This window comes from Drosophila pseudoobscura, chromosome 3, assembly GCF_009870125.1.
Source record: "Drosophila pseudoobscura strain MV-25-SWS-2005 chromosome 3, UCI_Dpse_MV25, whole genome shotgun sequence".
Classification (NCBI taxonomy): domain Eukaryota; kingdom Metazoa; phylum Arthropoda; class Insecta; order Diptera; family Drosophilidae; genus Drosophila; species Drosophila pseudoobscura.
Window position 1 is genome coordinate 12,450,760 of NC_046680.1, and position 27,537 is coordinate 12,478,296.

The window sequence follows — 27,537 nt, forward strand, 5'->3', positions numbered from 1 at the left end:
AAGAGATTTCTGGTGATTCGTCAGTTATTTGGAATACGGTTTGGTTAGCCAAGGGAGTTTCAATTAAAGGAAATGTGAGTGGTGCCTGAAAGTATGCAATGGTTTTCCAATTTCGTCCTTTGGTCTCGATTTGAATGACTATTAATGATTAATGACTTCTCAAACTTTGCCCTCATTCGCGGTGAAAGCTGGGTTTTTGGCCAGCGAAATTAGAAAGCCTATATATTTTCGCTAGTAGGAAAACCCAGAGGCGTATGCTGATAACAAATTCCAGCAAAATACCCAGAAAATAGCCGTAGGATCAACACGAAAACAAGTAAAAAGTACCACTCGATTTTCGGCAATGCGTCAACAGCCAGAACCGAGCAAATCCGAGTCCGGCTATCAATTAATAGTCTTTATGGATCTTTAAAACAACCAATGAATGCGAAGAGATAACAATAAATTTGTTTTTTATTTGTTAAGTGGCATTAACCTCTGCTCTAGAATTTTCGGCACACCATCTGTTGGGCGGGCTCCTGGCAACATTCGAGCCGAGCTAAGCCTCTATTTGTACGATTTTATGTTATAAGTATTGAATATATACTATATATTCAGGGGGATTGGATCGTATATAGGCAAATCTGCTATTGATAATTCCCGGGCGATAATCGTGTGTAGCTCTTGCTTTTGTTATTGTTTTTTTTCGTTTGAGACGTACGTACGAACGCAGGAGATTACATAGCGGCAGGAGGTGGTCGTAGAGGAGGAGGATGGAGAGTACAAATCTCCAGAAATTGTGGTGTCAGCAGTATCATCAGCGGGCGCAATCATTCAGTTGGAATTGTGATCTGAGGTAGAGCGTGTGGGATCTTGGAATCTACTCATCGAGCGGTTAATTGAAATACTTACAAAATACTAAAGCAGCGTTCAGCTATCAGTTATCAGCGCGTTCGATCTAATACAGCGTAATTCATTTAAATCAATCACAAAAAGTTAGTTACACGGTAGTTTTCCATGCCCTTCAACATGCGGGACTGATGCATTTTCCTTCCCATTTCCCCTTTGCTTATCACAGGTCAATCAGAGCAAATCGAAAATGGCCCTGTCCAAGATCGATGCGGAGATCGAGCAGGTCGATCAGGAGAAGTATCTGCGCCAGGCCACTAACTACTATCAGGCCCTGGAGAAGCCCCTCAAGTATGGGCCCGTCATTGAGACGATGGACCAGCTGATTACGGCCCTGCATCGCGAGTTCGAGTCGAACTACGTGAACATCGAGATGGTCAATCACCTGATGCTCTCCTACAAGTCGAACCCCAAGGAGTGGCGCAAATACGCCAAGTTTGACCGTTACACCTACACCCGCAACCTGGTCGACGCCGGCAACGGCAAGTTCAACCTGCTGATCCTATGCTGGGGTGAGGGTCACGGCTCCTCAGTGCACGACCATGCTGACTCCCACTGCTTCATGAAAATGCTGAAGGGGGATCTGCGTGAGAAGCGCTACGAGTACCCCAATCGCCCCAACAACACGATCAGCAAGAGCACCAGCCATCCGCATAGCCATGAGGGGGATATCGACACTCGGGAGCTGGTCGAGATCGGCGAGACGCCGATTGGCGTCAACGATGTGGCCTACATTAATGGTGGGTAGCAGTAGATAAAGGATTCCTTTGACCACACTTTACTTATGGTTTGATTCGCTTTGTTCCTTCCGCAGATAATTTGGGCCTGCATCGTGTGGAGAATCCAAGTCATGCCGACACCTCCGTTTCCCTGCACCTCTACTGTCCACCCTTCGACACGTGCTCCGTTTTCCAGGACAACTGCAAAAAGACCACCGCCAAGGTCACGTTCTGGAGCAAGTACGGCGTCCGGACAAAACTGAATGAGCAATAGATCAGCTTGAATCTGATTGCACATCCGCATTCCCCCAAATACAGTTGTATATTGTTGTATATTGCTAAGAATCTTTATTATTAGATGTTTAGTGTGTGAGGGCCCTAATAGCGAGTGAAAGCTTTGAACTAGGCCACGTAAGCGCTCACTTGAGAGGCTAGAAGAGCAGATCAGAGCTCTCTCCTAAGCTGGAACTTGGAGCTTTCACTTTTTCCTGAGAGTGTTTCCTTAATGTACCTATCTTTAGTGTAAGCTATACCAAATGTTCAATATATAAGTGACTAATTGACAATCCTTTAGTGGCGTATCAGTTTCGTCGGGAAAGCTAAGCATCTTGGCTCCGGGCAGTCAAGTTCGATCTCTTCGGCGGACCACGGTCCAGGGTCTGACGGATCGACTTGAGAAGTCCCGGCAGCAGGTTGATGTACTTGTCTACACAGTTCCCCGTGCAGTGCTCGAACAGATGCTGCGATCGGGACATGTCCTTGTCATTGGGATTATTCGGCAATCGCGAGCGAACATCGCTATTACAATCCTAAGGAATACCTCAGCTGATAAGACTGATCATTTGGGTATAGAAACCATTCTTGTACCTTCACACAGTTCTGTAAACGGTTCTGAAACTGACCAAGCTCATGCTGTAGATAGTCCTGGGCATCCATCAAGGGTCCTGCGCATTTCTCAATGCAGTTCTGCACACTCTCCAGCGTTCCGCGCTCGTCGTCGCAGCAACGGGAAGCGCACCGGTGCATTTTGGACTTGTATATTCAGAGTTCTCAGTAGGTTTTCTGCTAGATGGAGGGTGCACTCACCTGCATACGGCGCAAGTGGGTGCGGTACATGTCCTCAATCATGTCGCTAAGAGCGATCTCCAGGCGCTTCCTCTGTTGTTCCACCATTGTGATAGCCGAAAATGTTACAATTTGGAATTATGTATGTACAGATTTAACGACAAAATTTTTGTGTTCTGTTTATCTGACAGGATTTGATGTATTTTTCTTAAAATGACTGAAAGAGATAACATGAATTTTTCCTATAAAAATGTAAAGAGTTTGTAGTGTAAAATTTTGAGTTTATAGACACTATAATATTTAGTCAATTGTAAAAAACTCAACAACTAGTAATAGGAAATGTGATAAATGCAACCAGCTCCTAGCGACTTAAACTTGTGGTATGGCCTCAGGTCCCTTGGACAGAACTTTCTTCATAGTTTTCATCATGCTGGGTATGAGACCCACATGCTTGTCCACACATTGGATGGCACAGCGCTCGAACTGATCCGTGTACTTGGCGATTTGTTCCTCACTGGGACTAGGGGGCATTTTAACTTTGACATCATCGTTACATTGCTGTTGAAAGAGAATAACATGAATATATGGTTTGCTTAAGAAGGCACGTTGGGAGTTACCATGACGCAACGCTGCAGCCTGCCCTGAAATTCGCCAAGCTCGTGCTGGACATAGTTCTGGGCCCGTGTCATGGGAGTCGAGCAGCGGTCCACACATCGCTGTACACTGTCTACGCTGGAGGTGTCATCTTGGCAGCATTTCGCCGCACACAGATGCATTTCGTTCTGTTGGAGAGGGGGGCACAATGTCGTTACTTAGGTCAGTTTTCACTGGGCTGGCACTCATACCTGCATTTTGCGAAGGTGTGTCTTGTCCATGTCGTCGATCATCTCCGTCACGGCGGACTCAATGCGTTGGCGCTGCTGCTGGATCATCATTAAAGTTATTTTATTAGTTCTAACAATTGATTTCGTAATAAATAAAAAGGCCGGCGCACGGACAGCGTGTTTTGTAATTTTAGAGATGCGCGTTCAAGTGCGATAACACAAATCGATAGCACGTGTATCGACTGCTCAGCTGTTCTGTTTTTCCATTTTCATAGCTTTTTTCATAAAAATAATAATAGTCAATTAAAACGATGTCTCTGCTGCACAAAATTGGACGAGTCGCGCTTCAGACACACTCCTTCGCGTCCAGGCACCAGCTGTCGGTGGCCACACGTGCCTTTAGCAATGAAATAGCCCAGGCTGGACCTGCATCCTCCGAGGATCATCCGGAAAGCAGCAGCAAAGGTGGCTTTGCCCGTGCCTTTGACAAATACACAGCTCCCGCGACGCCAGAGCAACCGCAGTTGGACAATCAAACGTTTGCCTCCATGCTGCGCAACTCCAAGTTCGTGGATGTAAGTAGACTCCAGGCATCCGCCGGGTTTATGTAATAACCTATTGATTAAACAGCTGGGCAGTGCCGAAGGCAAGGTGGTTAGCGGCAAGATATTTCACGTCGTGGAGGATGATCTGTACATAGATTTCGGCTGGAAGTTCCACTGTGTGTGCTCGCGGCCCACTCGCAATGGCAGGTAAGTGCAGGGGACTTCAATTTATTCATTTCGAAATGATAAATCTGGAACCCAATCTGTTTTCAGTGACTATGTGCGTGGTTCGCGCGTCCGCTTACGTGTCAAGGATCTGGAGCTGTCCACCAGGTTCCTCGGCTCATCCAAGGACATAACCATCCTGGAAGCAGACTGCCAACTGCTGGGTCTGATATCCACTCCCACTAGACAGGGAGCATCCAGAGCAGCGCCCAAAATTGATAATATTCTATAGAATTTATTCTAAAAAAATGTAGAGTGCATTAAACAAAGTGTTTGTTAAGTTAAACTCCCGTCTGTGGTGAATTGGAAAACCTCGTAGTGATGGTTGAGCTCCTTGACAGCGTGCAGCTGGAACCGTGTGACCAGTGCGCCGTTGTCTGATGGCCGTAGGAAGAATATGCGCTTGGCCCGGCTGTGCACAAAGGCCATGGAGCACATGAGGCAGGGCTCTTGTAGAAGATACACATCGTAGCCTGTACAGAGGTACGGTCCGTACTTGGTCAGATTATCGGCACCTTGTGAGTGGTCTGCATTCAACAACACTTGCTGCTGCGGCTGACACTTTCTGGACACCTCTGCTCCGAATTTGAGGTCCTGGTAAGCCTCGTTCTTTTTCAAGTAGTCGTAGTATGCTTTGGGCAGCCCTCGCAACGTTGTTTCGGCCTTCTCTTCGTCCTCGACAAAGCTGAGGTCGCTCTTCAGTGCACCTCCCTGCTGACTGCGCGCCACGAAATCCACCAGCAGCATGCTGCAATGTTCATGTCCGTGGGCGCTGTAGGATTCGCTGGCACCAGCGATAGATACTATGCTGGACTGGCGCGGATCCACACAGATGCCCACTGGCCTGTCCTTATTCACATCCCTGGACAGCCTAGCCAACAGTTGCGCCATGCGCTTGTGGAATATGCGCTGACTGATCGAGAAGTTGCTGCCATTTCGCAGCGATTCCGAGTAGTGGTTCGGATGGAACTTACAGGGCCAGTGCTGGATCATCTGTTCGTATTGGACGCGCAGCTTGGGCATGCGGGCCGGCACCTCGACGACCTTCACCTGATGGCAGAGGGCCCGCAGTACATTTGCGGAGAAGGCGTACCGCTGCAGATGCTCCTCCAAGGTCTCCGCATCTCCAATGTCCGACGTTGGGCAGATGAGTACATTGCGGTCGTGGACGCGCTTCAAATGCTGCAAGCGGGGCAGCTTCTTGGACAGCTCCTGGATGACGGACTGCAGTTGCTGTTTCGTCTCCAGTTGACAACTGTGTACTTTGATGAGGGCTATCTCATTGTATTCATCGGATAAAACGGCTCTGATTCCTATGCTATCTTCATTGTCGGTGGGGCTCTGCCTGTTGCGTTTAACAGGTGGTGGGGATCCACATGCGTCCATTATTTATCAAATATTTCCCTCCATTTAACCTGAAGATATCTGCTTGTCAGGATTGGTTACTCTCTCTTGTCGTAATGGCCGCCCGCCTATGTGAAGGTGGAAATTGCCAAGTCAGAGAACAGTAGATGACGGAGTAATTGATATAGTTTTATAGTCGATGAAATCTATTAGATTAATTTAGTTTGGTACACGCTGTTGTTTTCTTTGTAAAAAAAAACGAACTTAGCCCCTTAAAACCCCATTTATTTAATTAGGTGAACACTTTAAGGGAAACAGCGACATATAGTACTGGTTATACACATTTTTTGTAGATCCATTCTGTTCTTTCTTTTAACTTGCTAAAAACTCCAAGATATCTTTTAGCGAAACTGTGCAGCAAATCTTAAAGATTTATGCTTTTTCCTTGAGTGTATTTAAAAACCCCCTGGTCGACAATGGGTTAATCGTTCTCTGTACAATATTCCTCGATTTTGATATTCGGAAGGACCCTCATCCCTGAAACGTTCATTTGTCAACCGGAGTATGGCCATTTATATACCCCATTTCATTAATTAAAATGAAGATACTGTTTTCAAAGATTTTTAAAGCAATTTTATCAAATTATCCGCATCCCGATACCAATTCTTGGTCTCTGTAAGAGGACAATAAAATGCAAAATATCGTTGAAATAGATTTAAAAGAGAGACTGATGACAAACATTTCCTCAATTCTATAATATCCATGTCCCCAGGGTATGCAGAATGTTGCTTGATCCACTCCATGTTGAGAGAGTGCTGACGATTTCTCTCCACATGAATCTGGCCCATACAAATTGAATGCTGCCAGCAACATAAAATGTAAGAAAACGTAAGTGAGTGAGTATAGAATGTAGGGACATTGTTGCGCTGAAAAATCCCACCACGAAAAGAGGATTTCCCACCAAGAAAAAGAGAACAAAACCAAAAAAAGAGAGAAAATCCCAAGAAACGGCTGTCGATACTGGATATCGACTATCGACTGGACACGAGAATTCGCGCCAAATAAACAATTTTTCAAAATGAATAAGTGACAAGGACATGGAAAGCAAATTTAATAGATTTATGAATGTAGGTCCATACTATTCTTGTCTATGCTTTAGAGTAACCCTATTTTGTGCTTTTTATCTAAGAAACCTGATCTATCATTCAGGAAAGCAGCGCTTGAATTCCCGTCTGCGACTGACCCGTTTTCAGCGTTTGTGAGATTTGTGACACAAAAAAATGTGCCTTTAGATTATACTCAAACACAAGTGGAAATTTATTCTGTAATTTCTTGAAAAATGATTTTTTTAGGTTCATTCTTCTGTTTGCTGTCCCTCTACTTTGGATGCCTTATAATTGGCGTTACAGGGCTGATCATTGGAGTCGCGAGTCTTACTCTTGCAGTGTGTAAGCTTATTCTCCATGCTAAACAAGAAGAGGTTTGGATGATGGCCCTTATTTTCTCGTTGTTGTATTTGGGCGCGAAGATGTTTTTGTTAATGGGAACGATGTGGGTGAGTTTATACGTATTTCAAATTTGAATATCTTTGATTGGCAAACCATTAACCGCAGAACTTGGCCTGGTGCCTTATCATGTCCTTCATTGCCAGCGCAGTTTGTGTTTGTCTGATCTTGGCCATATTAATTGTCGGCTTTGCCAGTAGTGCGAACCGTGTACAACTCATGGTCTGGATTACTATGATTCTTCGTAAGTCCGATCGAGTTTCTCTGCTCTGATAATATTACCTTTCCCCCGCAGTGGAGACATACTATTTGTTGGTAATAATATCGCATTGGTACAACATATGGTCGGGCGTTCAGCGAGTTGAGCTCTAACATTTCCAACATTCATTTTTCAAAATTTAGATATGAAATTTTATCTTGAATTGACTATGAAATATATACCTGCCACGAGACAGACGTATTCTCTCCTTGCTTACTTTGCTGCCAAGAATGAGATGGCATGAGAGACAAAAGGCTATATTTGTGTTTGTAGCCATCTTCAGCCAGGTCTTCCGGCCATTGTTCAAATAACTGAGCCACTATTTGTGACAAACACACACAACCATATACATATATCTCTCTCTCAATGCATGCTTTTCCCTTAAGACTGTCTTGGTTTTTGCAGCTAGTCAGTTAGCAAAGTCAAATGTCACAAGGCTAATAACAAATATGTAAATTTCTGAATCTATAATCTGCTGCAGTTGTTCCTTATGGTGGGTTAGATAGACGGGCTGGACTCCGTTTGATTGGACTCTTGAAAATTTAAAATTTACAAAAGTTGCAAGGCTTTCTATTTAATATATCGATACAATGGTGCGATAAATTTGATCGAACCTTAAAAACTATGAGCGAAAAATTGTATCGAACCCAATAAATGTATCGCGCATACTTTGTCAACATGTTGCTACGTTGTGTACACATGTGGCCGAGCAACACTCCAAGTTGCCGCCCCAATGTATCTCACAAATTTTTCTGCCGCGAACAATGAAGCAACAGATTGTCGCTCCAAAAAATTTCGACTTTTGAATTGCGCGCGTAGAGCGATCGTGCCGGTGCAGTTTCCATATTGCGCAAAAATGCATTCTTCAATCTTTGCAGACACAGCTCGAGACCTCTCCGGCTCGGCCTAGAGTTTTGGAGTCGTTCAAGGCGTATGCGTGCGTTCTCCCCCATGTTTGTGTGTGTTTTATTTTCGTCAATTAGAAGTAACGGTTGCACGGGAGAAACTGGAAAATCAACGAAGCGCGCCCGCCAGCCCGCCCGGCCCCAACGCAGAGTGCACACCAAGATACATTTGTATCTGTAATTTGTGAATTTTCGGTTTTCTTTAGTTCGTTTCGTTCCGTTTCGTTGTTTCGGTGTTGCTTTGCGCAACAAGTGTGTGCCTCGCCCGCCTCCCAACACGAAGCGAAGGCAAGACGAAGAATAATGATCAATTTAATTCAATCAGCGATCCCATCAACCTGCAGCGAGCCCATCCAAACCAAAACCAAACAGATCCGATTCCATCCGATTCTCGTGTGTGGCAAGTGTAGGAGAATCTAACGAATAGGTGGCTGCCAGTGCAAACAAATAGAATCGAGCAAACAGCAAATACCAACAATACCAACAATACCAACGCGTTTTGTGAGCCGGTTTAGTCATTCGCGAGTTCCGAGAATCCCACTGGCTGGCGAAAAACGTAACTTTTCGAGATACATTCCCAGCCAGAACAGCTGTTGTTGGCTTTGAGCGCTGCTTACTTGTCTGCCACTTACCCTGAAGCTCCGTGTAGCCAGGTGATAAGATAGCTCCGCTCAGTTTAGCGATTGGAACGAAATACCAACAAAACGGGCCAAGAAAAATTGCACAGTTTGCGATGTGTCTAAAGTAAAACTCGCAGCATTATCTTATCGGCTGACCATTGATTGGGCTTTGCCTTTTCCGCTCCATTCGGTTCAGTTCGGGTCGGTATTCGTAGCGTTCTAGGTGAAGTGAAGTGAAGTCATTTGCGCAGCCATATTAGACCAGCCCGCGGACTGTGGAGTGGGGTGCTTCGACAAGGCCTTTAGTCAGCGCCAGTCTAGATACAATATCTATATCCCATATCTACGGGAATATCTAATGCCGCCAGTGCAAAGTGCTGCAAGGAGAAGCAACCAACAGAGAAAAAACCATTCCCAGTGCCAGTGCCAGTGCCAGTGCCAGTGCCAGTTGCTCTGCAATCTTTGTCTAAATTTAGACAAAGCCAGAGCCAACCTAACCAAACGTAACCAAACCAATCCAAACTGAAGTGAGCTGAACAAGGCCTTCTGGCCATATACGATTGTAAATCAAGTATTTGGCCCCCAGAAGGAGAAGCGAAGCTGCGGAAGAAAGCCCGAGCATACCAGGATGGACATAGAATCGGATTCAGACACCTCCGAGAGATGGGAGGACTTTTTTGGTAAGCGGGAGGGATCACTGAACCTTCTTTTAGCGGATGGCGATGTCCGATGGCCGATGACTCAACTGGGGCCCAAGGAGTTGGGGGCGGGGAGGGGGCTCTACGCATTCCTGTAGCGCCTCGACGTCTTCTTTGCCCGAATATGGACATGCGTATAAGAAGACACCATCAGAGTTTGGCTTCTCTGGCCACTGCTGGACGGTACAGGACGGGCCACTGCATTTGGGTTCTGTTCTCGGGGTCTGCACGTTCCGTTCCCATAACTGTACACGATTCCCTACCATACCATGCCATCCCAGCCCCCCTAAGTGGGGGGACCATTGCGTGAATTGTGGCTCGCAGTTTCGCAGTTTTTGGAGTTTCGCTTGGGTTCGGTGTAACGGGTTCGCTTTGTTTCTGCATTTTCTGCTTTTCGACATTATTTAAGCGCTCGAAATGTCGGTTGTAATGAAATTTAATGATAATACATAATTTCAGGCTTTTGACCCAAATTACAATTGTGCTCAGGAGGGGCAGCGGGGAACCGCCAACGGGTAGGGTACGGGTTGGATTGGAGAAAATAAGGTCTTGTTGCTTTGCATGAGATTTGCAATTTATGCTCTTGGGTGGTGTGTGGCACCATAGCGATACAACAAACAGTTTGTTGACCCACTTTACATATTATTTTGATTTGCTTTTGATCGTGTGGTGGAATGATATATCCGTTACGAAGGCTAGGGTATGTACATATGTACATATATTGCATAAGAGTAGAAGGAAGATCAGATCTCAGGATCAACAGTCTACGAAATAGTCAAGAAGAGAATTGTCAAAAATAGCTACAACTAAAGTCTTCTCATAAATAAATTAATACTATTACCAGCCAGAATAAACTGATCCTAAACTTTTCATAATATTGCTTAGGTCTGAGTAGTCGGGTATAGCATAGTCGCCAATCTCGTAGCACTATGGAAGGGCAAATGCAAAGCTTTCGTTCAATTAGTGCATTAGTCATAAGTGTTCTCCGGGTGAGTGTGTTTTCCATTGACTTTGTTTTTTATTATTGCACGTTTGCTTTTGTTAGCAGAGCTATGTTAGATAACAGCCTGCGAGGCAGTTTAACAGCGAAGCTTGCATGGCGTTAACAGAGCCATTCATGATCGATCGTGCCTATATCAATTATATATTCATGTATAGTGCAAATGAATCATAATTCGGATCGTACAGAGGGCTTGGAAATTGTCAGTATATCGTTTCCGCGCTACAGTTACAGTTCTCCCAGATAATGACCACTTATGTAAGGGCCTGACATTTCGTTTACTTAAACATTCTGGCGTGTTGGCTGTCGAAAAGTCAAACGTGATGACGCTCTCCTCTCCTCAGCAAGGGGTTCGGTTCACTCCCGATGCCTTATAAATAGTAGAACCCGTTGGAAGATATCGCCAGCAGTTGACCGCATGTGGTATCAAATGTCACCAAGTCTGGCCCTCTGTTTGTTTGCCTCTTCAATTTTCACTGGCACTCGAAAAACAAACACACTCGTGTACTCCTTAAAGAGGAAGACACTCTTCGTCTGTTGCTGTAGATACAAGTGCAGGGGGGCAGGTCAAGTCTTTGAGTTTGAGTTACCTTTCATAACCCATAGCCGAACAAGAGGTAGGAGGCAACCACAAGCAGCGGAACCACGGGAGTCGCCGTCGCCGTCGCCATCGCCATCGTCATTGCAATCGGAGTCGGAGTTCATTCGATATTGTTATTGATTGTGATCTGAAGAAACCTTTTTTGGGCTCTGCGGCTTGTGTCCGTCCCCCCTTCCCCGTCACGTTTTTCATGTGACATTTATTCGGTTGGGGGTTTTCTTTCATCTTTTATTTATTTAGAAATAGACACACTGCCAACAGCAAATATAACAACTAATAGATATTGATAGTGCGGTAGGGGCAGCCACATGGGCTGATAAGATTTCCCATACACTATTGACTTTTTGATAGTGCCGCCGACAAGGCCAGAGATCTGGTATGCGACTCGACTCCAAATTGAAATTAACATTACTCTGGCGGTTAAGAGGTCAGTTTCGCATTGCTCCACTTCCGCCCGGGGACCAGAGTAGGGAGCCACAGATGCCGACGCGTCGGTTCTGCCGGTGCCAGAGAGCAGCCGATCTTAATTAAGGCAATTGACAAAAGTTCAACAAATTGAGCCAAAAGAGTTCGGTGTCATAATCGAGAAGAGTTCATTGGCCAAGTGGATACAAGGGTATTAGCTCACCCTCACGCCTGCGGCGCATATTCCCTCTCTAATTGCGGCTGTCGGGGTTGCCCCCCACCTCTACCTACTTACCCAGAGGTGGATGCAGTTGTGGACCCAAAGCCGGAGTCAGAGCCAGAGCCAGAGCTAGAGCCAGAACCAGAGCCAGACCATGCCAGTGCTATGAGCCGTGTGTGTGGGCCGTAAGTCGGCGTTTGTTGACGTCTGCTGATGTCTGTAAGCCCTGTCTGCCGGGCGTCCCGCCGCCAGCCAGACAGCCACTCGCCGATCGAGTGTCCTCTAATTGCATTTCTCTCAGTGCACTCAGTGCCGCAGACGCTTTCCGTGTGGGCGTTGCGGAAGGTCGTAAAATCTGAGTATTGTGCACGCACGTCCCAAAAGGTTTTTCTCAATGAAGCTTAGCGTCTGGCTTTCGATCTCTGCATACTCTAACCCCAAAAAGGGTGCATTAGATATCCCATGGCATTCGGCAGATGGCTAGCCATATCTGTAGAGTACGTGTGGCTATACTTCGAGTGCAATTTAATATTTTCTACGCAAATCACCTTTCGAAAGGGTATTTGAGATCTGCTTCCTGCTTGGTACATCTCACATTTCTCGTTCTTTAATGCCGCTGTGGGGACTCTGGCTTTAATGAACGTTTTTTGCGGCATGGCCTGTGACTCGGCAACCCGCTCACAATTCTATTTGGCAGCAAATTTATAACTTCCTTGCACAAAATGCCATTTGCTTAGACGATTTACGCCTACCCCTGGAGGCTGCGGGGGCACTTAAGTCGCTTAGAATCTTCGGGGCACGTGTGAGTGGCACACTCATATCTCCCTGGATAGCTCGTGACTCATGCCCCCTCACGGAGAGTCGTCACAGGCAGTGACAAGCTTTCGGGAGAGTCTCGCGAGAGAGCTTCGTTATCAGCTTTGCTTTTGTCGTTTGCCTTTTGTATCGTTTTCTTTCGTTTTCTAGTGAAAGTCCCCGTTATTTTCATTGTGAGAGTGCACTCTCCGCATCTCCCTCTCTCCGTCTGCGGTGATCTCTCTGCGATCATTCCATTTCACCGAGCAGTGCAGGCACGCATGCGCCGTGACAGCGACTTTAACAGAATCTTTCACGCTCCAGCAGCCTCTCTCCCCCTCTCTCTCCATCTCTTTTTCTCTATCTTTGCCTCTCCTTTACACTGACACACTTTCGCTTTCGCTGGCAGCCCTGCCGCTGCCGCTGCCGCTGTCACTGCCACTGCACTCGCCGCTGACATAATGTCCGCTCCGTGTCTGTTCCCGATTCGCTAAACGATTATTTATCGGCTCGATTTGAATACAATGCCCTGCAGTTGTTCATTCAATCGTTCCCACCCGATCGATCTTCGGTTCGTTCTTCTTCTGCTCGATGCCGCCGCCGCCTGACCTCTGACCGAGTGAAACTTAAGCTCTATTTCTCTGATTAATTATCCCCCCTCCCCGCCCCATGCGGCGGAGAGTTCGGAATGGGAAAGCGTGGCCAGCGGCTCTGTGCCAACGGAATTGGGTCATTGCAAATGCCAAAACAAAATCAGCGGGAGTGAAATAGCTGGAGATCTATTATAGCCCAATTTAAGCATCATTAGATGGTGGGTAGAAGGCGTAGCAGAGCTACACTCAAGGTCAAAGTCTTCGTGATTGATTTTGATCATTAGAGAACTCCCAAAAAAAGTTAAAAGATGATTCATTAGACACCTGGATGTTTTCTTTGTGACTGACTTGAAGACCACGAGTACGACTGAGGTAATTCTTTCTATAATTGCGATTCGGATTCGTCTAAATAACCAGAGCCAAACGAGTAAACAAAATATAAAAATAAATGTAATTTTTATGGCAGGAAAATAAAATCGAATAAGGTAATGGCTCGTGGATCATTGTTTATATAGAAATGATTACGTATCACTTGTTGGAACAGTACTTATTATCAATAGAAATTTATACAATTTCCATCCAATTAGAGCTATGGCATTGATCGAGAGAGAATCGATTTCCATCTTTGAATTTGTACAAGTATGTGCCTACAGTCTGTTACAAAAGTGTAGGGTAATTGAAGCAAGATTCTAAGGAGGCAAGACAAAAGTCTGAGCTGAACCTATCCGCTGGTTTTCCCTGTATAATTGGTCTAAGTATTTGACTTTGAAGTCGCCTGACATTACAGTTCTGAAACGCACAGTACTCAAGCACTTGCACATGGCTATAATGAAGTCTGAGACTCTGAGCCGAGCCGGCAACCTTCGAATGTCAGCGGCTGTTTATCATCGATCGACAGAGAGATACATATGTATGTATATGGCTAGAGAGCTTTGTAAAATGCATAAACTTAAGAAAAATAAATGTATCCAAAGTGGAGTGTCTTGAAATTCCATTTAAAAATGCAATCTATCCTAACAATTGTTCGTTATTGTCTCTCGGTTTTCTCGCCGGCCTGTCAAACAAAACAAAAGTCCGACCATACAAACGTCTTGGCACTGTTTGCCATCAACCAAAACATAACCCAACACAGCTGTTTATCAGCCAGAAGCAACAGCAAAACCCAACCCAAACCCAAACCCAAACTCAATTCCAATACCATTACCAAGATCCAAACAAAACCAAATGCGTACCAGCGTTCCATTTAGAATTGAACCTATCCAACTGTCGATGCAAAATTCTCTGAAGCTGAAACAAAAAATAAACATTGAAAATATGTTGTTGAACAGGTTTTTTAAATATATACTCATATGTATATATCTTTTATTCTCTTCTGTTGCTTTGTTTTGCACAAAAGTTCAACAAATTGGAGGCATGGAAAAATACAGACAAGCCGAAAAAACGACACACCGACAGGAGGGAAAAACGTGAGGCGGCAGCCGTGAAAAGCAAACAATGAGAAGCGAGATTTTAAATTTTGCTCAAATCAAATACGAAAATATCTTACATCAGAGCTTTGGACTTGGTTTAGAGCCAACAAAAAGAGAACAGACTAATCGATATGGCACTCGTAAACGATCGCTAAGCGAATGCTTAAGTGGATCAAATTTGTTCACCGCTAAGACAATAGATGTAGAAGTATCTTATAAGTTTCCTATAAAGCTGCAATCTGATATTGAAATACTGATCTTCAGAACTGATCATTTCAACTTTCGACTGATTTTAGATAATCGCTCATCTGATATCTATACTTTCTATATATCTTTCTATCAAATTTAAAATTTGATTGCATTTCCGTTTACGTTCTTTGATCTCTGATCTCTAATAAATGATCACAGATCATTTGCAGTTTATCTCTCGCTATCTTCGATCCGGAGCCACCTGTTTGTCGGGCTCCTTTGGACACCAGCCACGCCCCCCAATGTCTCACAGACGCCCACCTGCTAAATGACAGCCACTTTGGGGTACATACAAGGGGGCGTGTATTTTTGCATAATTTCCGAATTAAAAACGAACAGAAAACTGTGTTTGCGTAATGGCATTTCCTAACGGTGATGACTTCATAGAGGATCGAGTGTCCCCGCAAAAACTAGGCTCGAATTTGCATAGGAATGGATGTCGCTAACTGGCTATAACTGGGGGAGACTACGGGCATATCAGTCAGCGGTTGGTTTATGGTTCCATATCCATATCCACATCCACATCCATTATGTGTCTGTGTGTGCGCCTCCTTTCGAGGCGTGTGTGTGTGTGTTTGTGTGTGATGTTGGGGCAATCTGCGCGATCAACACACGACGCTAATGTACAGATCATGAGCACCGATTGCGCTTAGTGCATGAAAATTGGAAAAACTTGTTGTCGACTGGCGACGGCTGTCCCTCGTCCGGCGACTTGTTCTTCAGCCACCATCATCATCATCTTTTTTAGACATATGTATGTACATACATTTATCGCAGCCGGATCGGAGGATGATGATGATGATCGCTGCGCTCGACTCATTCTCTTCTCTTATTAATTTCCCTCTTTGGAATCTGTGTGCGGCATATCATGTCAAAAATTACAAAGAGTTGCTTGTTCGAAGGCTTGGGTCAGTGCCTCATAGATACACACACACACACACGTATCTATGGTTTGGCTTCATGTACCGCCGCTCTAATTAATTCAAGCGAGCTGTGTGGCGCCCCGAGGGTCTCTCACATGACCTGTGTGCCACCAATGTGTTTCCCAATATTTGTCCAAAGAATTATCGCAAACAGTCTGCTGACCGCCTGATAGACCACACTGATGCCCTACAGTTCTCTCTTCCGTACATTTTTATGGGGTACTATTCAGCGATCCAAGACCATAACCTTCACCTTCGCTCAGTCGTATGTCACTGACGCTTTGTAATTTAAATGAATTTTCGTATTTAACAACATTATTTTCGACCGGCCGAGCGGCTTACAAAAGTGGCTGGCAATGGGCAACGTGGCGTATGACTTTAATGATTCCCAGGCCAAGTCTAAGGTTACACAGCCCCACAGTTACGAGCCCTCCCCGTTTCACAGCAACAACAAAAACAAAAGAAACGAAAACCCATTCCCAAGCGACTCCAATCCATTGTAATTTGAGCAGCTTCTCAAGTTCGCTGTCGGGATAGATTCCGTACATTTATTTCGCTGCGATTATTGAACGATTAGGCCTGAAGCGATTCCAGGGGCAACAAATTGTGCGGACATGCGCGAAATATGGTACGAATACCAGTACGAACACTCATACGAGTACCCATACTCATACCCATACTCGTACGAGTGTGTGGGGTACGAGGTGGATAAAAAGTGAAAGACCTGGTCGTGATAACACGTAGGCCCCGAACAAGAGGCGCGCATGCGTGGTCCAAGTAGGTACCCCTCGCGTCATATTCCACTTGAGTTGCAACTGCAAGTTTAGTTGCAGCTTGTGGCACGTCTCAGACGTAGCAACACCCACTCGACGATGCGGCCCCAAGCCCCCAACAAGGAGGAGGGATAGCGGAGGTTTAACTCTTTCTGGCCCGCTGCACACTCTTTTTTGGTGGCACTACGCGAGGTTTTATGACCTCCCCTACCCAGAAAAGCACAAAACCGAGAAAAAAGATCTTGGCTACGCCTCTCGTCTCTCCAGTCAGGTGGTGCCCCAACAAAAGCTCAGATTTCGATTTAATAGCCAAGAGTCGGACTAAGGCATACATTTTTCTCTCTACTTTTTTATGGCCAACATATAAATCCGTCTTGGCTTAACCCATTTGGAGACTTTGTTGGCCAGACTTTGATTTGTGTCGGCCAATGGACTGTGCTTGGCCACCAGCTTGTAAACTCTTATCTAGAGAATCACACTTCGGGGAGGCTGAAATTTATGATCCAGCAGATCCATTCCAATTCATTATAGATCGTTTAATCTTGAGGTTGAATGGAATTTCTGTGGGAGAAACCTACAATGGAACTTCCTACTCATTTCAATCGATTTACATTGAGAAAGGAAGAACCCTCCATTGGCAGGGCAACCTTCCCTTGGAAATGTAGCACTTTTTACTGCCTTGTGCATTGAATACCATTCAGCATTCCTGAGATTCCACGAACCTGCAATTAAGTTCATTTTTTAGCACGCCATTGGGACCGTCGCAAGTGCCATAATGATTGACCATAAAATGCTTTCGAAAACGGGTACGCAATGCTCGTTAAATTCATTTGCATTTCCCCCGCACAATGGGGAAGGCAAACCCGAGTCCCACTCCAATCACAACGCTAGATCTGGGAGAGTGAACACATATTTCAGCTGTCAATTGGGTGTCGGCACCTCTTTAGACACGATGTTGACCACAAATCAAATTAAAATTAACCGAAAAATAAAAGCAATTCGAAATGCTATCAATCGCATAGCGAAATTAGCACTCGAGGCACACGAAGATTGTAAAAAACATAAATGGCAGCCAAGTGTTATCAGTGGCAGCGATCGTGCAGCCAGACGTGTCCGGACTCCGGAGTGCTTGAGTGATCCACCCACCTATGCACGAGAGTACTCCTAATTAGCGCCTTCACGGGCTGTAGTGGACCCCTAATTAGGCTAGAGTAAACATACCATGGGATGGGATGGCTTTCCATTTGCGCAATCGCTGCTCTTTTGTCTGCTTTTGTCTCCGTTTCGGCTGTCGGTTGTCTTTTTACGGTGGCGTATGCGTAATTTGGATGAGCTTCTTTCTCTCTGAATGCCACGTTTTTTTGGGTATTCCAAGTGCATGGCTTTTCTCTTTTACGTAGTCGTATATTGTCAATGTCGTGCAGTTGTCATTACCGCATTATTGTTATTGTTACTGCCTTCTTTCTTGACTCTTCCTCTGTCTTTCCCGCTTCTTGGCGCATTTTTATGGTCGTAAATCTGGGCAGAGAAGCAGAGTTATATGTACATCTTATGTAAACCAATTAGTTGCGTTGGCATTTGCATTGAAATGCATAATTTATGAGTGCAGCTCAGTCCACAATTATTTTTGATCCAAACGAATCCAAAAGTGTGGCAGAAGTTGTTAAGCCAACACAGCAGTGTGCCCCTGCCTCCTCCTCGGCCACTCTAAAGGCGCAAATGAAGCAATTAAATTCAAAACGTTGCAGACACATAAAAATTATACATTTCTTGTTATATTTTTCCCATTTCCATGCAGGAATCCCGTCCCATTCCCCCCCCAAAGGCGACTCGGAAATTATGTTAATTCCCGGGCCACAAACGATAATAAAAATAAAAATTTAATTTCGTGTAACTTTAATAGGCCGTAAAGCGTTTAAGTTTTGAATTTTAATTGCTGCTGCCTTTCCACGATGATATAAGGAGCCACTTGGAGCCATGAGACATGGGTTCTATCGATTGCCTGTCCATTAGGTAATTGAATGGCGAGGCTTTCACAGAGATCTCTGTCCACGAGGAGATTTCCCCCGGAGGCTGAGCCCCGCCGTTTTCTGTGTCTAATGCGGGACTTTCTTTGCCTCCTCCCCTTGCTGTTCCTCTGGGGGTTCTGGTCATGGCCATGGCTATTCTCCTTTATGTTCGTGTCATGTTCGCTTTTGGCAAATTCATCTCTCGCTTTGAGTGGGGCCGTGCCGGGCCGAGCTCTCGCTGGGTTTCTTTTATGGCAACTGCCGCTTAATTGCTTTTTCTCACCCGTTTCTCTGTTTTCCTTTCTTTGCAGGTAAGCATCGATAGCAGCACCACTTGCACCACTGACCCACTTGCACGGCGACAAGTGGTGGCGCCAGCAGCCACCAGCCACTAGCCACATGGGGATCCCTGCAGGGCCGTCTAATCCCATCCGATCTGTGGGATGTGGGATAGATACGAGAATCTTTATTGATATGTGTCACCATTATCGATGTCGACTGTCGACTGTCGACTTTCGACTTTCCCTTCGCGCTCTCCCCATTTCCCCGCATGAATTATGGCACTGCCCACAGAGAGATCGCGTCTTAGATCTCTGACTTAATTAAATTCGCTTTTCCCTATGCGGGCTTCCCATCCAAATCCAATCCGACTTGCCCAGCAACAAAAATCGAACATAATTCATGCAGCGCCCTCACACTCTCAGAGTCCATGATGCTGGATGCTGTCTCTCCGGACCATGTTGCTGCGGCAGTGATAAGATCTACAGATCTTAGATCCAATGACTGCTGCTCCATATTTTGGCGTAAATTGAAATCTCTGACGGTCTGTCGGTCTGCCGCTCTGCCGCTGTGTCGCCGTGTCGCTGCGGAGGTGCCAACCTGTTCTCTTTAATTGGGTTAAAATGCAGTCGTCGAGCCTGGCCCAAAGCGGAAATCAGTTGGAGCCGCAACGGGCGTCGGCCATTTAGCAATTGATGTTGCAAATGGCGAGTGGCAAGTGGCAGACGACATGATTTATGTGTGCTCAAACGATTGACCTGATTCCGGGGAGTGTGCGAGTGCCACTATTATCTGCACAGATCTACAGAGATCTGCAGAGATCTTCGGCGATCGGGGATTGGGACTGGGATCTATAACTATCCATCCAAAGATCCCTCCGTGCGGTGCGGTGTGTCAAATGAACCTGTCACATTTCAGCAAACATTCACTTTCTCTTTGGCGCAGCTGGCGCCTGGCATGGGGCATCCTGTGTGCCACACTAAATTACAATTTGTTTATGTGCCCCAGCACCCAGCACCCAGCACCCACACAAACACAAACACATACACACACCACTCGTATGAGGGGTCTGGCATGGTCTCCTCCTGGGGCACAATTTGTCTGCGGATCAGTGGGCAATAAGTCAAACGCCACACCGCCAAAAGTTCAACAAATTTCGCAAAGCAAAAGGTTTATTTAAAGTTTTATGTGCCTCGGCATGTGTGTCTGTCTGTCTGTCTGTCTGTGTGTGTGGCATTATTGTTGCTATTTTTGCGCTTCCGTTGCATGTCCAGCGAGGGAGTTGCAGTTGCAGTTGCAGTTGGGGTTGGGGCTGGGGCTGGGGCTGGGAGTCAGTCAGGCAGTCAGTCAGCCGGCTGTCTATCATTTGCCATACACTCGGAGGCCTTTCATTTTAGCCGCAGACAATTGCCAGGCCCCAGCAGACAGCCCCATTCCGTCTTGGCTTCCTGCCTGTTCGCGGTGCAGGCCCTCAAAGAGGCCGCTCTCTCATTTGCCTCCCCCTCCCCCTACCCCTCGCACATTTTGCACTGCAATTTCTATATCTATATCTGTTTCGATTCGTTTTCATTCATAACTGGGCCCTGGATCTGGATGAGCCATGGAGGAGGGATCGCATCGCATCGGATTGGATTGGCAACTCCTGGCTTATGCAACAGACTCAGACAACAGATTTGCTGCTGCGTTTAGCGGCAATGAGGAAGTCCACTTTTGTGGGTGACTGTGGCAAACGATTGCGGTCGGGTTAAGTTTCCTTTTGACTCGATTCGTTTTGGCTTGCAACTGCTGCCGGGGCTACAAGATTGCATGCTGCGATAGGCACAAATGTGGCAGCACCAAATCATAATGCACAATAATTTTGGGGCATAACTGTGGCATAAACTACTCGCCACATTTCTCAGTGGGCGAAAGTTACGGGAAAGGCATCCAGCCCTGCTCCTCCAGCTGCACGTCCTCGACCTTTCAGAGCACATTTCAGCCGAGTTCAGACGCGTTGTCTGACTCTTTTTCAATAACAATAAAGGCCTTCTGCGCCTGCGCCCCACACTCTTTCTGTCAGTCAGACAATGCGGCCCGGCGCGTGCTTCTGGCCAGGCCAAGATACAAATAAAATACGGATGGAGATGGAGATGCAGATGGAGAGCCGAGACCCAGACCCAGACACCACTGCAGATGCAGATGCCGATGCCGATGTCAGACGATGACAGCTTTTGGCGGAGAGCCTAGCCCCTATTTGCCTGCGCCATTAAACGGCAGCCCAGGTGGGCGTTGACTTCCCTGCGTCTCCCCCTTACCCCCGGCTGCCACAACAATGGAAACAGAGGCGTCATCTACCAGACTACGCTGGCAGGTCCAGGTACGGCGTAATGAGCGTTCCCCTCCCTCCGAGTGGGCCGCATTCCGCGGCAGGAATGAGATCCGAGCCGACTTCATTTGTCAAGTCGGAGTTTAAGCGGCGTCATGTGCCTTAATTGTGGCAAATGTTTGCCAGACCCTGGCACTCTCAGCGAAGGAAAGCAAACAAATGGGGGAGAGGCCCCGCCTCGGACTCCATCTCCACCTTTGGACTCCTTCGGCTTCATGTATGAGCGAAAGTGATTTCGACCGCCGGCTGCATAAATCCTGCAATGAATAATTTAGTCATTCCATTTCATGCAGCGTCAATGGAAACGAACTTTTTGTCGAAACATTTAAGCCGCAGGAGTTGGCCATGCCCGGCCCCATGACCACCCAAGCGACAGCGCCAGCGTCAGAGACGGCGCAGGCGGCGGCGGCGGCGCCTTGGCGGCAAATTCATCACACGAGTGTCCCAAGTCCACGTCCCCCGCCCAGTGTTTCGTGCCCCACGGCGACGACTCTAAATCGTGTGTGAATGGCTTGACGAACTGCACTGCTGCTGTCCCACAGTGGGGCAAAAAAGGCACTTGGGATAGAAATATATGTATCTGTTGCTGGTAGATCTTTGCTATGAGCATTGCCGCCCACATTAATGATTTGTGGTTCTGCTTACTCGTAGTCTCCACAAATTTCCACAGTGCCAATCCGAGCTCTCACAGCCCGGACCCCGACTGACCATTATGCTGACCAATTAGTCATTCGGCGCTGGTTTTGCATGTCATCTGTGTGGGGCAGGGTTTGGCCAGGAGACAAACCACCAACAAGCCGCAGCCGACATGCAGCCTGTAATTTGTTTGTCAATTAAAAGCGCCGGCAACAGGCAACAGACAACAGGCAAAGCGCCTTGGCCATATTTTGCACTGTGGCAAGCGGCTTTCGCAACATGTTGCCGCTGCTGCTGCTTGAACGAAAGCGAGTCGGGGTCACCGCATTCTGGAGGATCAAAGGAAGAAGCAGGAGGGACAGTCACAGTACCCAGTCGCCAGTCCCAATGCGGAAACTGGGCGACAGCTGGCGCTCACTTTCAACGCGCGACTTCTTTGTGGTTCTACCCTGTCAGCGCTAATGGTGATATGCAAAAGGAAAACCGAAACTGAACAACAACTACAGACCGTTAAAATAATGAGCTGCAACTGCCGCTGCTGTTGCCGCTGCTGCTGCCGCTGCCGTTGTGATTTGTTGTTGTTGCCGCCGCGGCGGCACTTTCTACCGCCTGTCCAAAAATAAGCAGCCATGTTGCATATAGCCTCCATACGAGTACGTACACATTTGTATTATTTTCAGTTTTCTTCTTTTTCGGCCACAAATCCTAAAATGGCAAACAGCGACATGTGCGACCGACTTTGGCCAGGCGGCAGAGGCAGAGGCAGATGCAGATGCAGAGGCAGAGACAGAGGCGACAAGGTGATGGTGACATGGGCCGACGCCGCCACCGCTGCCGCTAGCGATGGCAGTGTTTGCCACTAAAAGAGCGACTTAATCTGATTGAGGATGGTTCAAGTGCCTAGAATGTTAAGGGGAAATCATATTTTGGAAGAAATTAGCCATCAATCGGCTGGGAGAAATATATATCTCCCTAGTTACTTTTGTACAACGATTATTCGATATTTGAGGCATCCGCTTTATCCACCAGAAAGCTCTGATTCGTGGCGTACTCCATCACGACCCATGTCACGCTGCCATCTCCAGTGGAAGCTGCAGCAGAGCCGTGTTGGAGTCGACACCGGAGTCGGGGAACGAACGGCAAACAGCATCGAAATCGGCATTGGCATCGGCTGGCAGATGCGTGTGCTGCCTGCCTCCTGGCAAATAAATCTCAAATATAAATAATAAGCAAATATTTTATATTTGCCTTTTGCCGGACGACTCTCTCGATGTCGATGTCGATGTCGTCGCTCTTGATGCCCAATTTGGCTTTGGCGACGATCTCGACGGCATTTGTGGGTCAGGCGGTCGATCGAGGGAATTGAAATTGAAACTGGCGCCTCTTTGGCGTCGATTGATTTTCATATTTGTTGGATGCAATTAAGCTCAAGAGCCCCATAGCCCATAGCCCATAGCCCATAGCCAGAGCCAATTTGAGATCAACACGAGAGATTCATAAGCCGCAGATGGAGAGGCCCGACGGCCAGTGATTCTGATCATTCAATTAAAATATACTCGTACTGCTATACGTAGCGAACCTTGAATACATCACTGCAGGCCCCGGGGCTGAATTGATTGATCAAGAGCGTACAAAGCAATAAATAATACAACAAAACAACAAAGCAAGAAAGACAGAGTTTAGCGATATGAAGCACTCAATACTCTTGAGGAATGATCGGTTTTATGGGCAGATATACTAAATATGGAGGGATTACTAGTGGTTCCGTCAAAAGTAGAGTTTCTCCAAAGATTTAGATATATATTTGGTACACTAGTTTCCTTAGCAACCGATCGAAATGGAAATCAGGACCATATCCTTACAGAATAAATCTTCCTGCAGCAGATTTCTAAAATAAATTCTTGAACGAATCCCAAAAGTTGTGCTCCTTTTGAAAGGGTATACAAAATACTGAAAACTCGTAAATGCCGAATACTCTGAATATAAAAAATGCAAGTGCCGTGCCACACCAAGCCGTCCCTCCGTCCCTCCGTCCGTCCGCCGTGCACATGTTCCACACTTTGCACTTCCTGATGGCGGGGGCTTTGGATACCAGAGAGGGGGGGAGGCAGGCAGATGGGGGGATGGAATTCTGCTTTGCGCCGCTGTGCATCGGAATGCGAAATTAATGAAATCACATGCAGACAGGCGACCAATAAGGAGGGTAGGATCGGTTCGGTTCGGCTCGGATCGGATCGGAGAAGAGCAGAGTGGGAGCGTCTGGGGGATGACGATGAGGTGGCCAGGCCGCTGACAGTGATTAATGCTGGATCTGCCTTTCCCGCCACAACAACGAAACTACTCACCAGACACAGATACAGATACAGATGCAGATACAGATACAGACACAGATCCACAAAGACAGAGGCGCTTTACGAGTAATGACACATTGAGAACTGCTGCAGACCGACGAAAACAAATCACGGTCAAGTGGAGTTTGCGGCTTGCTGGAGACCTGGGGTCCAAAGTGCTTGGGTGGCTTATTAAAAGCGAAAAGAAGTTCCCACATCAGAACCACACAACGATCACAACGAAAGTAGCTTAAGTCCACAAAACCAAATGAAATGAAATGGAATGTTAAAAGGGTTACCACCACAAAACAAAGAACCAACGGCTAAAGAGCCTGAAGCACTGCGATGATGATGGTAGTGATGTAGAGACCCATTAAAGTGAGTCAAAAGTAAAAGCTGTGGAGAGTCGGAGCATGGGATGTGTGGACAGGCGACAGTATGGGAGATAATCTACTTAGGAGATACCCGTACGAGCCATAGTTCGAGGTGTGCAGAGCTTCCGCCTTACGGATCATAATCCCCTCGAATGAATGGCATCCAATTACCACACAATCTCTGTTGTGGCAGGATTTTCATTAAATTAAACGAAATCTGGGACCCCTCTTCGTTTCACATGATAAGTTTTTGGTGGATGATGTTCTTAAGATGGGAAAACCTCTCTGAATCACGCTTTTTTATCCGATACGTCGAACATAATGTATTATTCCTCTCTCCCATCATAAGTTCTTTGTTTTTCATGTGACGCATGCCACAGGCCTCCATTATATCATCGTTATGAGCGGTGAGCGATGAGTAGAGTTTGCAATTACAGAACTGCGAACAAACCACACAATTTTCGTCTTTTATTTTAGCACTAAAATATTTGGTAATCAGCAGAAATTCAAAGCATTTTTCAGCCATTCAAAAAGTATCGCATTACCATTCGAAAACCCCACAACCTGCCGCCGACTCGACTCTGTCTTTGGGCTTGGGTTACCATTATACAACCAGAGATGGAGAGCAACAACCAGCAGATGCCAGGTAGAAACAACAATGAGCAGACGCAACACGGTTATGGAAATGACAAAACTCACATGTGTTTCCGCAAAATGCCCGACGACAGGCGGCCACTTATAATTTGTTTCATTAGCCAGCGTGAAATCGACTTTTTTCCATGGAGCCATGGCTCCTTGCGGCTTCCAGCGTCCAGCTTCCAACTCCCTCTCTAGTGGCCAGTGTCTAATAATTTTTCATAATTTTGCGTGGGCTGTGTGGCATTTGAATTTCCATTTCCATTTGCATTTGCATTGGCGACCGACTGACTTCCTTACAGCTGGCCTTTTCACCAGCCACCAACCACCAGACGCCTCCGCGAGTCCACGCCCACTGCCTGAAAGGGGGGCTGGCTATTTTTCATTTCAATTAAATTCGCATCGAGATTGCAAATCAAATCGATTGCCAGCACATTTAGCGCCTGTCACATTACTTTGCGAGCCCACTGTTGTGCTGGCTCTTGCATAAGAGTGTGCTCCTGCGTCTGCGTGGCCGTGGCCCCATCCCCATCCCCATCCCCATCCCAGTCCAGCCGTCGATTTGCATGCGGTTTCTCCCGTCCATAATTATAGTTTATTACGAGTGCGAGTACTTTTACTTTACTTTACGGTTTTCTACTTTGGCACACTTTCCACCAAAGCCAAGCGGCTGCGTCAGCGGCAGCTCCTGCCATGCAAAGACTTTTACTGCCCACTGTGTGTGCGCAGCCATCATTTGTTTTGGATGGCTGGACTAATGACAAGTGCCTGGTCACGAAATGGCCACGGCTGGGTCTCCGGCCAGACACATTTCAGGAATACTAGTCTGTAACAGAACGCCCCGTGAAATGTGAGCTGGGGACGGGGATTTGCTAGAGAGATTTCATCCAGGGAAGCAGAATGTTTGCTCCTTCTTTGTCGAGTACTTTCCTGACAATGTCCCATATCTGGATCCACTCTGGGTCCACTTTCCACTCGCAAAAACTCCACTCAGGCGCGTGTCTAATTTATTATTTTGACCTTTGTCTGGGGCCTCATTGTCGGCCTTTATTATTCACCGGGCTAAACACCTCAATTAAACAGATTGCGATATTCCCCTTCGTTGCGTACCGCCTTGTGCGTGACAGAGTCGACTCAGATTCTGCTGATTCTGGGGGAGTGCCACAGCACCCTCTCTATAAAGAGTTCTGCATTGTATGCGCCGGCACACCTTAAAGGGAAAAGGGAGATGGAGACGGAGACCCACCCCACACGAACGACTGTCCCACTGCACGAGTGCGCCAATTCCGAGGGCACTCCCAGTGGCACGCAACAGTTTTCCCCGGCTCCGGCAGCAGCAGCATCCCGGGGAAAACCCACCCCCCGAAGGGCCAGGGTATGGGTTGAATAAACCCTGATCGGCATCTGGGCTTGTGCTCTCTCCCCTCAGCGATGGGGACAGACACACTTTCACCACTTCTCGGAGCGCAGTCAATAGCAGGGCACTCGTAAATCAACAGCTTCAACTCCGACTCTCCAATAGCGACTCCAATTGCAATTCCCATTCCGAGTGCATCTTCCAGTGAATGCGAGACGAGGAGTACGAGTATTACCCCAGTTTTAGGGCCAGTGCGCAACCCTTGAGATACAGCGAGGCGGCGGCCACACACTGCATCCGGCAGATAGGCGGCATCTGGGTAGATATACTCGTTACTCGTATTGTACGCACAAGTGCAGTGCAGTGCCCATCCACTAAGAGGAACAGAGGCTGGGACTGGGACTGGGACTGGGACTAGGACTGGGACTGGGACTCGGACTGGGAACAGGCCGGCCTCGCCGACGCGCATGCACACAGGCATGGCATTCTCTCTCTCTTCCCTTCTCTCTGCTACTCTCTCTCTCCCTCTCTCTTTCTCTTGCTCGTTCCCAGCTTTAACGACTGTTACAGTTTGATTTGAGTCTCGTTTTCGGTTTTTGTTTTGTCAGCTTTTTTCAGTTTTCCGCCTCACGTTGACCGGTGCACATCGGTGTGGCTGATAAAAAAAAAAGAAGAAACAAAAACCAGCTACCGCGCAGCGTTGTGCCTTTTGTTTAAACCAAAAAAAACGAAGCAGCAGAGAAAATTATACATATTTGTGTGTGCAGCGATGCATTTAAATAGTTGTTAAGGGGAGTACTACGAGCATAGGAGCATACGAGAATGGATATGGATATGGTGCTGCTTCCGTTGTGCACCAATTGCAGTGCTGGTGCCGCACCCTCCCCCGCTGACACACCGCCGGGGAAAATGTTTACAGCTCGCAG

The 27,537-nt window shown here is 46.8% G+C and overlaps 7 protein-coding genes and 1 long non-coding RNA gene across 9 annotated transcripts in view; 4 read left to right on the forward strand and 4 right to left on the reverse strand.

The window, feature by feature from the left end:
• The first annotated feature begins 808 nt into the window (after positions 1-808).
• On the forward strand, positions 809-2,158 carry LOC4804444 (cysteine dioxygenase type 1). Its single transcript, XM_001360968.5, has 3 exons — positions 809-974; positions 1,058-1,628; positions 1,703-2,158. The coding sequence occupies exons 2-3, from the start codon at positions 1,079-1,081 to the stop codon at positions 1,879-1,881; spliced, it is 729 nt and encodes a 242-aa protein (XP_001361005.4). The 5' UTR covers positions 809-974; positions 1,058-1,078; the 3' UTR covers positions 1,882-2,158.
• Positions 1,933-2,834, reverse strand: LOC4804445 (protein FAM136A). The gene is made up of 3 exons (XM_001360969.4): positions 2,694-2,834; positions 2,475-2,639; positions 1,933-2,416 (listed from the first exon to the last, which is right to left on the reverse strand). The coding sequence occupies exons 1-3, from the start codon at positions 2,778-2,780 to the stop codon at positions 2,207-2,209; spliced, it is 462 nt and encodes a 153-aa protein (XP_001361006.2). The 5' UTR covers positions 2,781-2,834; the 3' UTR covers positions 1,933-2,206.
• Positions 2,835-2,932: 98 nt separating this feature from the next.
• On the reverse strand, positions 2,933-3,653 carry LOC4804446 (protein FAM136A). Its single transcript, XM_001360970.4, has 3 exons — positions 3,518-3,653; positions 3,290-3,454; positions 2,933-3,230 (listed from the first exon to the last, which is right to left on the reverse strand). The coding sequence occupies exons 1-3, from the start codon at positions 3,605-3,607 to the stop codon at positions 3,042-3,044; spliced, it is 444 nt and encodes a 147-aa protein (XP_001361007.2). The 5' UTR covers positions 3,608-3,653; the 3' UTR covers positions 2,933-3,041.
• A 123-nt stretch (positions 3,654-3,776) lies between these two features.
• Positions 3,777-4,552, forward strand: mRpS28 (mitochondrial ribosomal protein S28). Its single transcript, XM_001360971.4, has 3 exons — positions 3,777-4,071; positions 4,127-4,248; positions 4,315-4,552. Exons 1-3 carry the CDS (start codon positions 3,808-3,810, stop codon positions 4,496-4,498), a joined length of 570 nt encoding a protein of 189 aa, XP_001361008.2. The 5' UTR covers positions 3,777-3,807; the 3' UTR covers positions 4,499-4,552.
• On the reverse strand, positions 4,482-5,900 carry LOC4804448 (probable inactive tRNA-specific adenosine deaminase-like protein 3). Its single transcript, XM_001360972.4, has one exon. It carries the CDS (start codon positions 5,650-5,652, stop codon positions 4,543-4,545), a length of 1,110 nt encoding a protein of 369 aa, XP_001361009.3. The 5' UTR covers positions 5,653-5,900; the 3' UTR covers positions 4,482-4,542.
• A 986-nt stretch (positions 5,901-6,886) lies between these two features.
• On the forward strand, positions 6,887-7,575 carry LOC26533256 (uncharacterized). The gene is made up of 3 exons (XM_015184471.2): positions 6,887-7,165; positions 7,224-7,359; positions 7,411-7,575. Exons 1-3 carry the CDS (start codon positions 6,950-6,952, stop codon positions 7,485-7,487), a joined length of 429 nt encoding a protein of 142 aa, XP_015039957.2. The 5' UTR covers positions 6,887-6,949; the 3' UTR covers positions 7,488-7,575.
• Positions 7,576-8,092: 517 nt separating this feature from the next.
• Positions 8,093-27,537, forward strand: part of GEFmeso (Guanine nucleotide exchange factor in mesoderm) — a 41,999-nt gene continuing 22,554 nt past the window's right edge. Inside the window, exon 1 of one of the 2 annotated variants that reach the window (XR_001452211.2) lies at positions 8,093-9,579. Coding sequence is in view for 1 of the 2 variants with exons in the window: in XM_001360973.5 (XP_001361010.5) it covers positions 9,528-9,579 (52 nt within the window). In the remaining variant the exon portion in view is untranslated. The remainder of the gene's footprint in view (positions 9,580-27,537) is intronic. The other variant, XM_001360973.5, reaches the window with a different exon arrangement.
• On the reverse strand, positions 18,945-25,711 carry LOC117183763 (uncharacterized). The gene is made up of 2 exons (XR_004468928.1): positions 25,318-25,711; positions 18,945-19,070 (listed from the first exon to the last, which is right to left on the reverse strand). It is a non-coding gene; the product is annotated as an uncharacterized lncRNA (long non-coding RNA).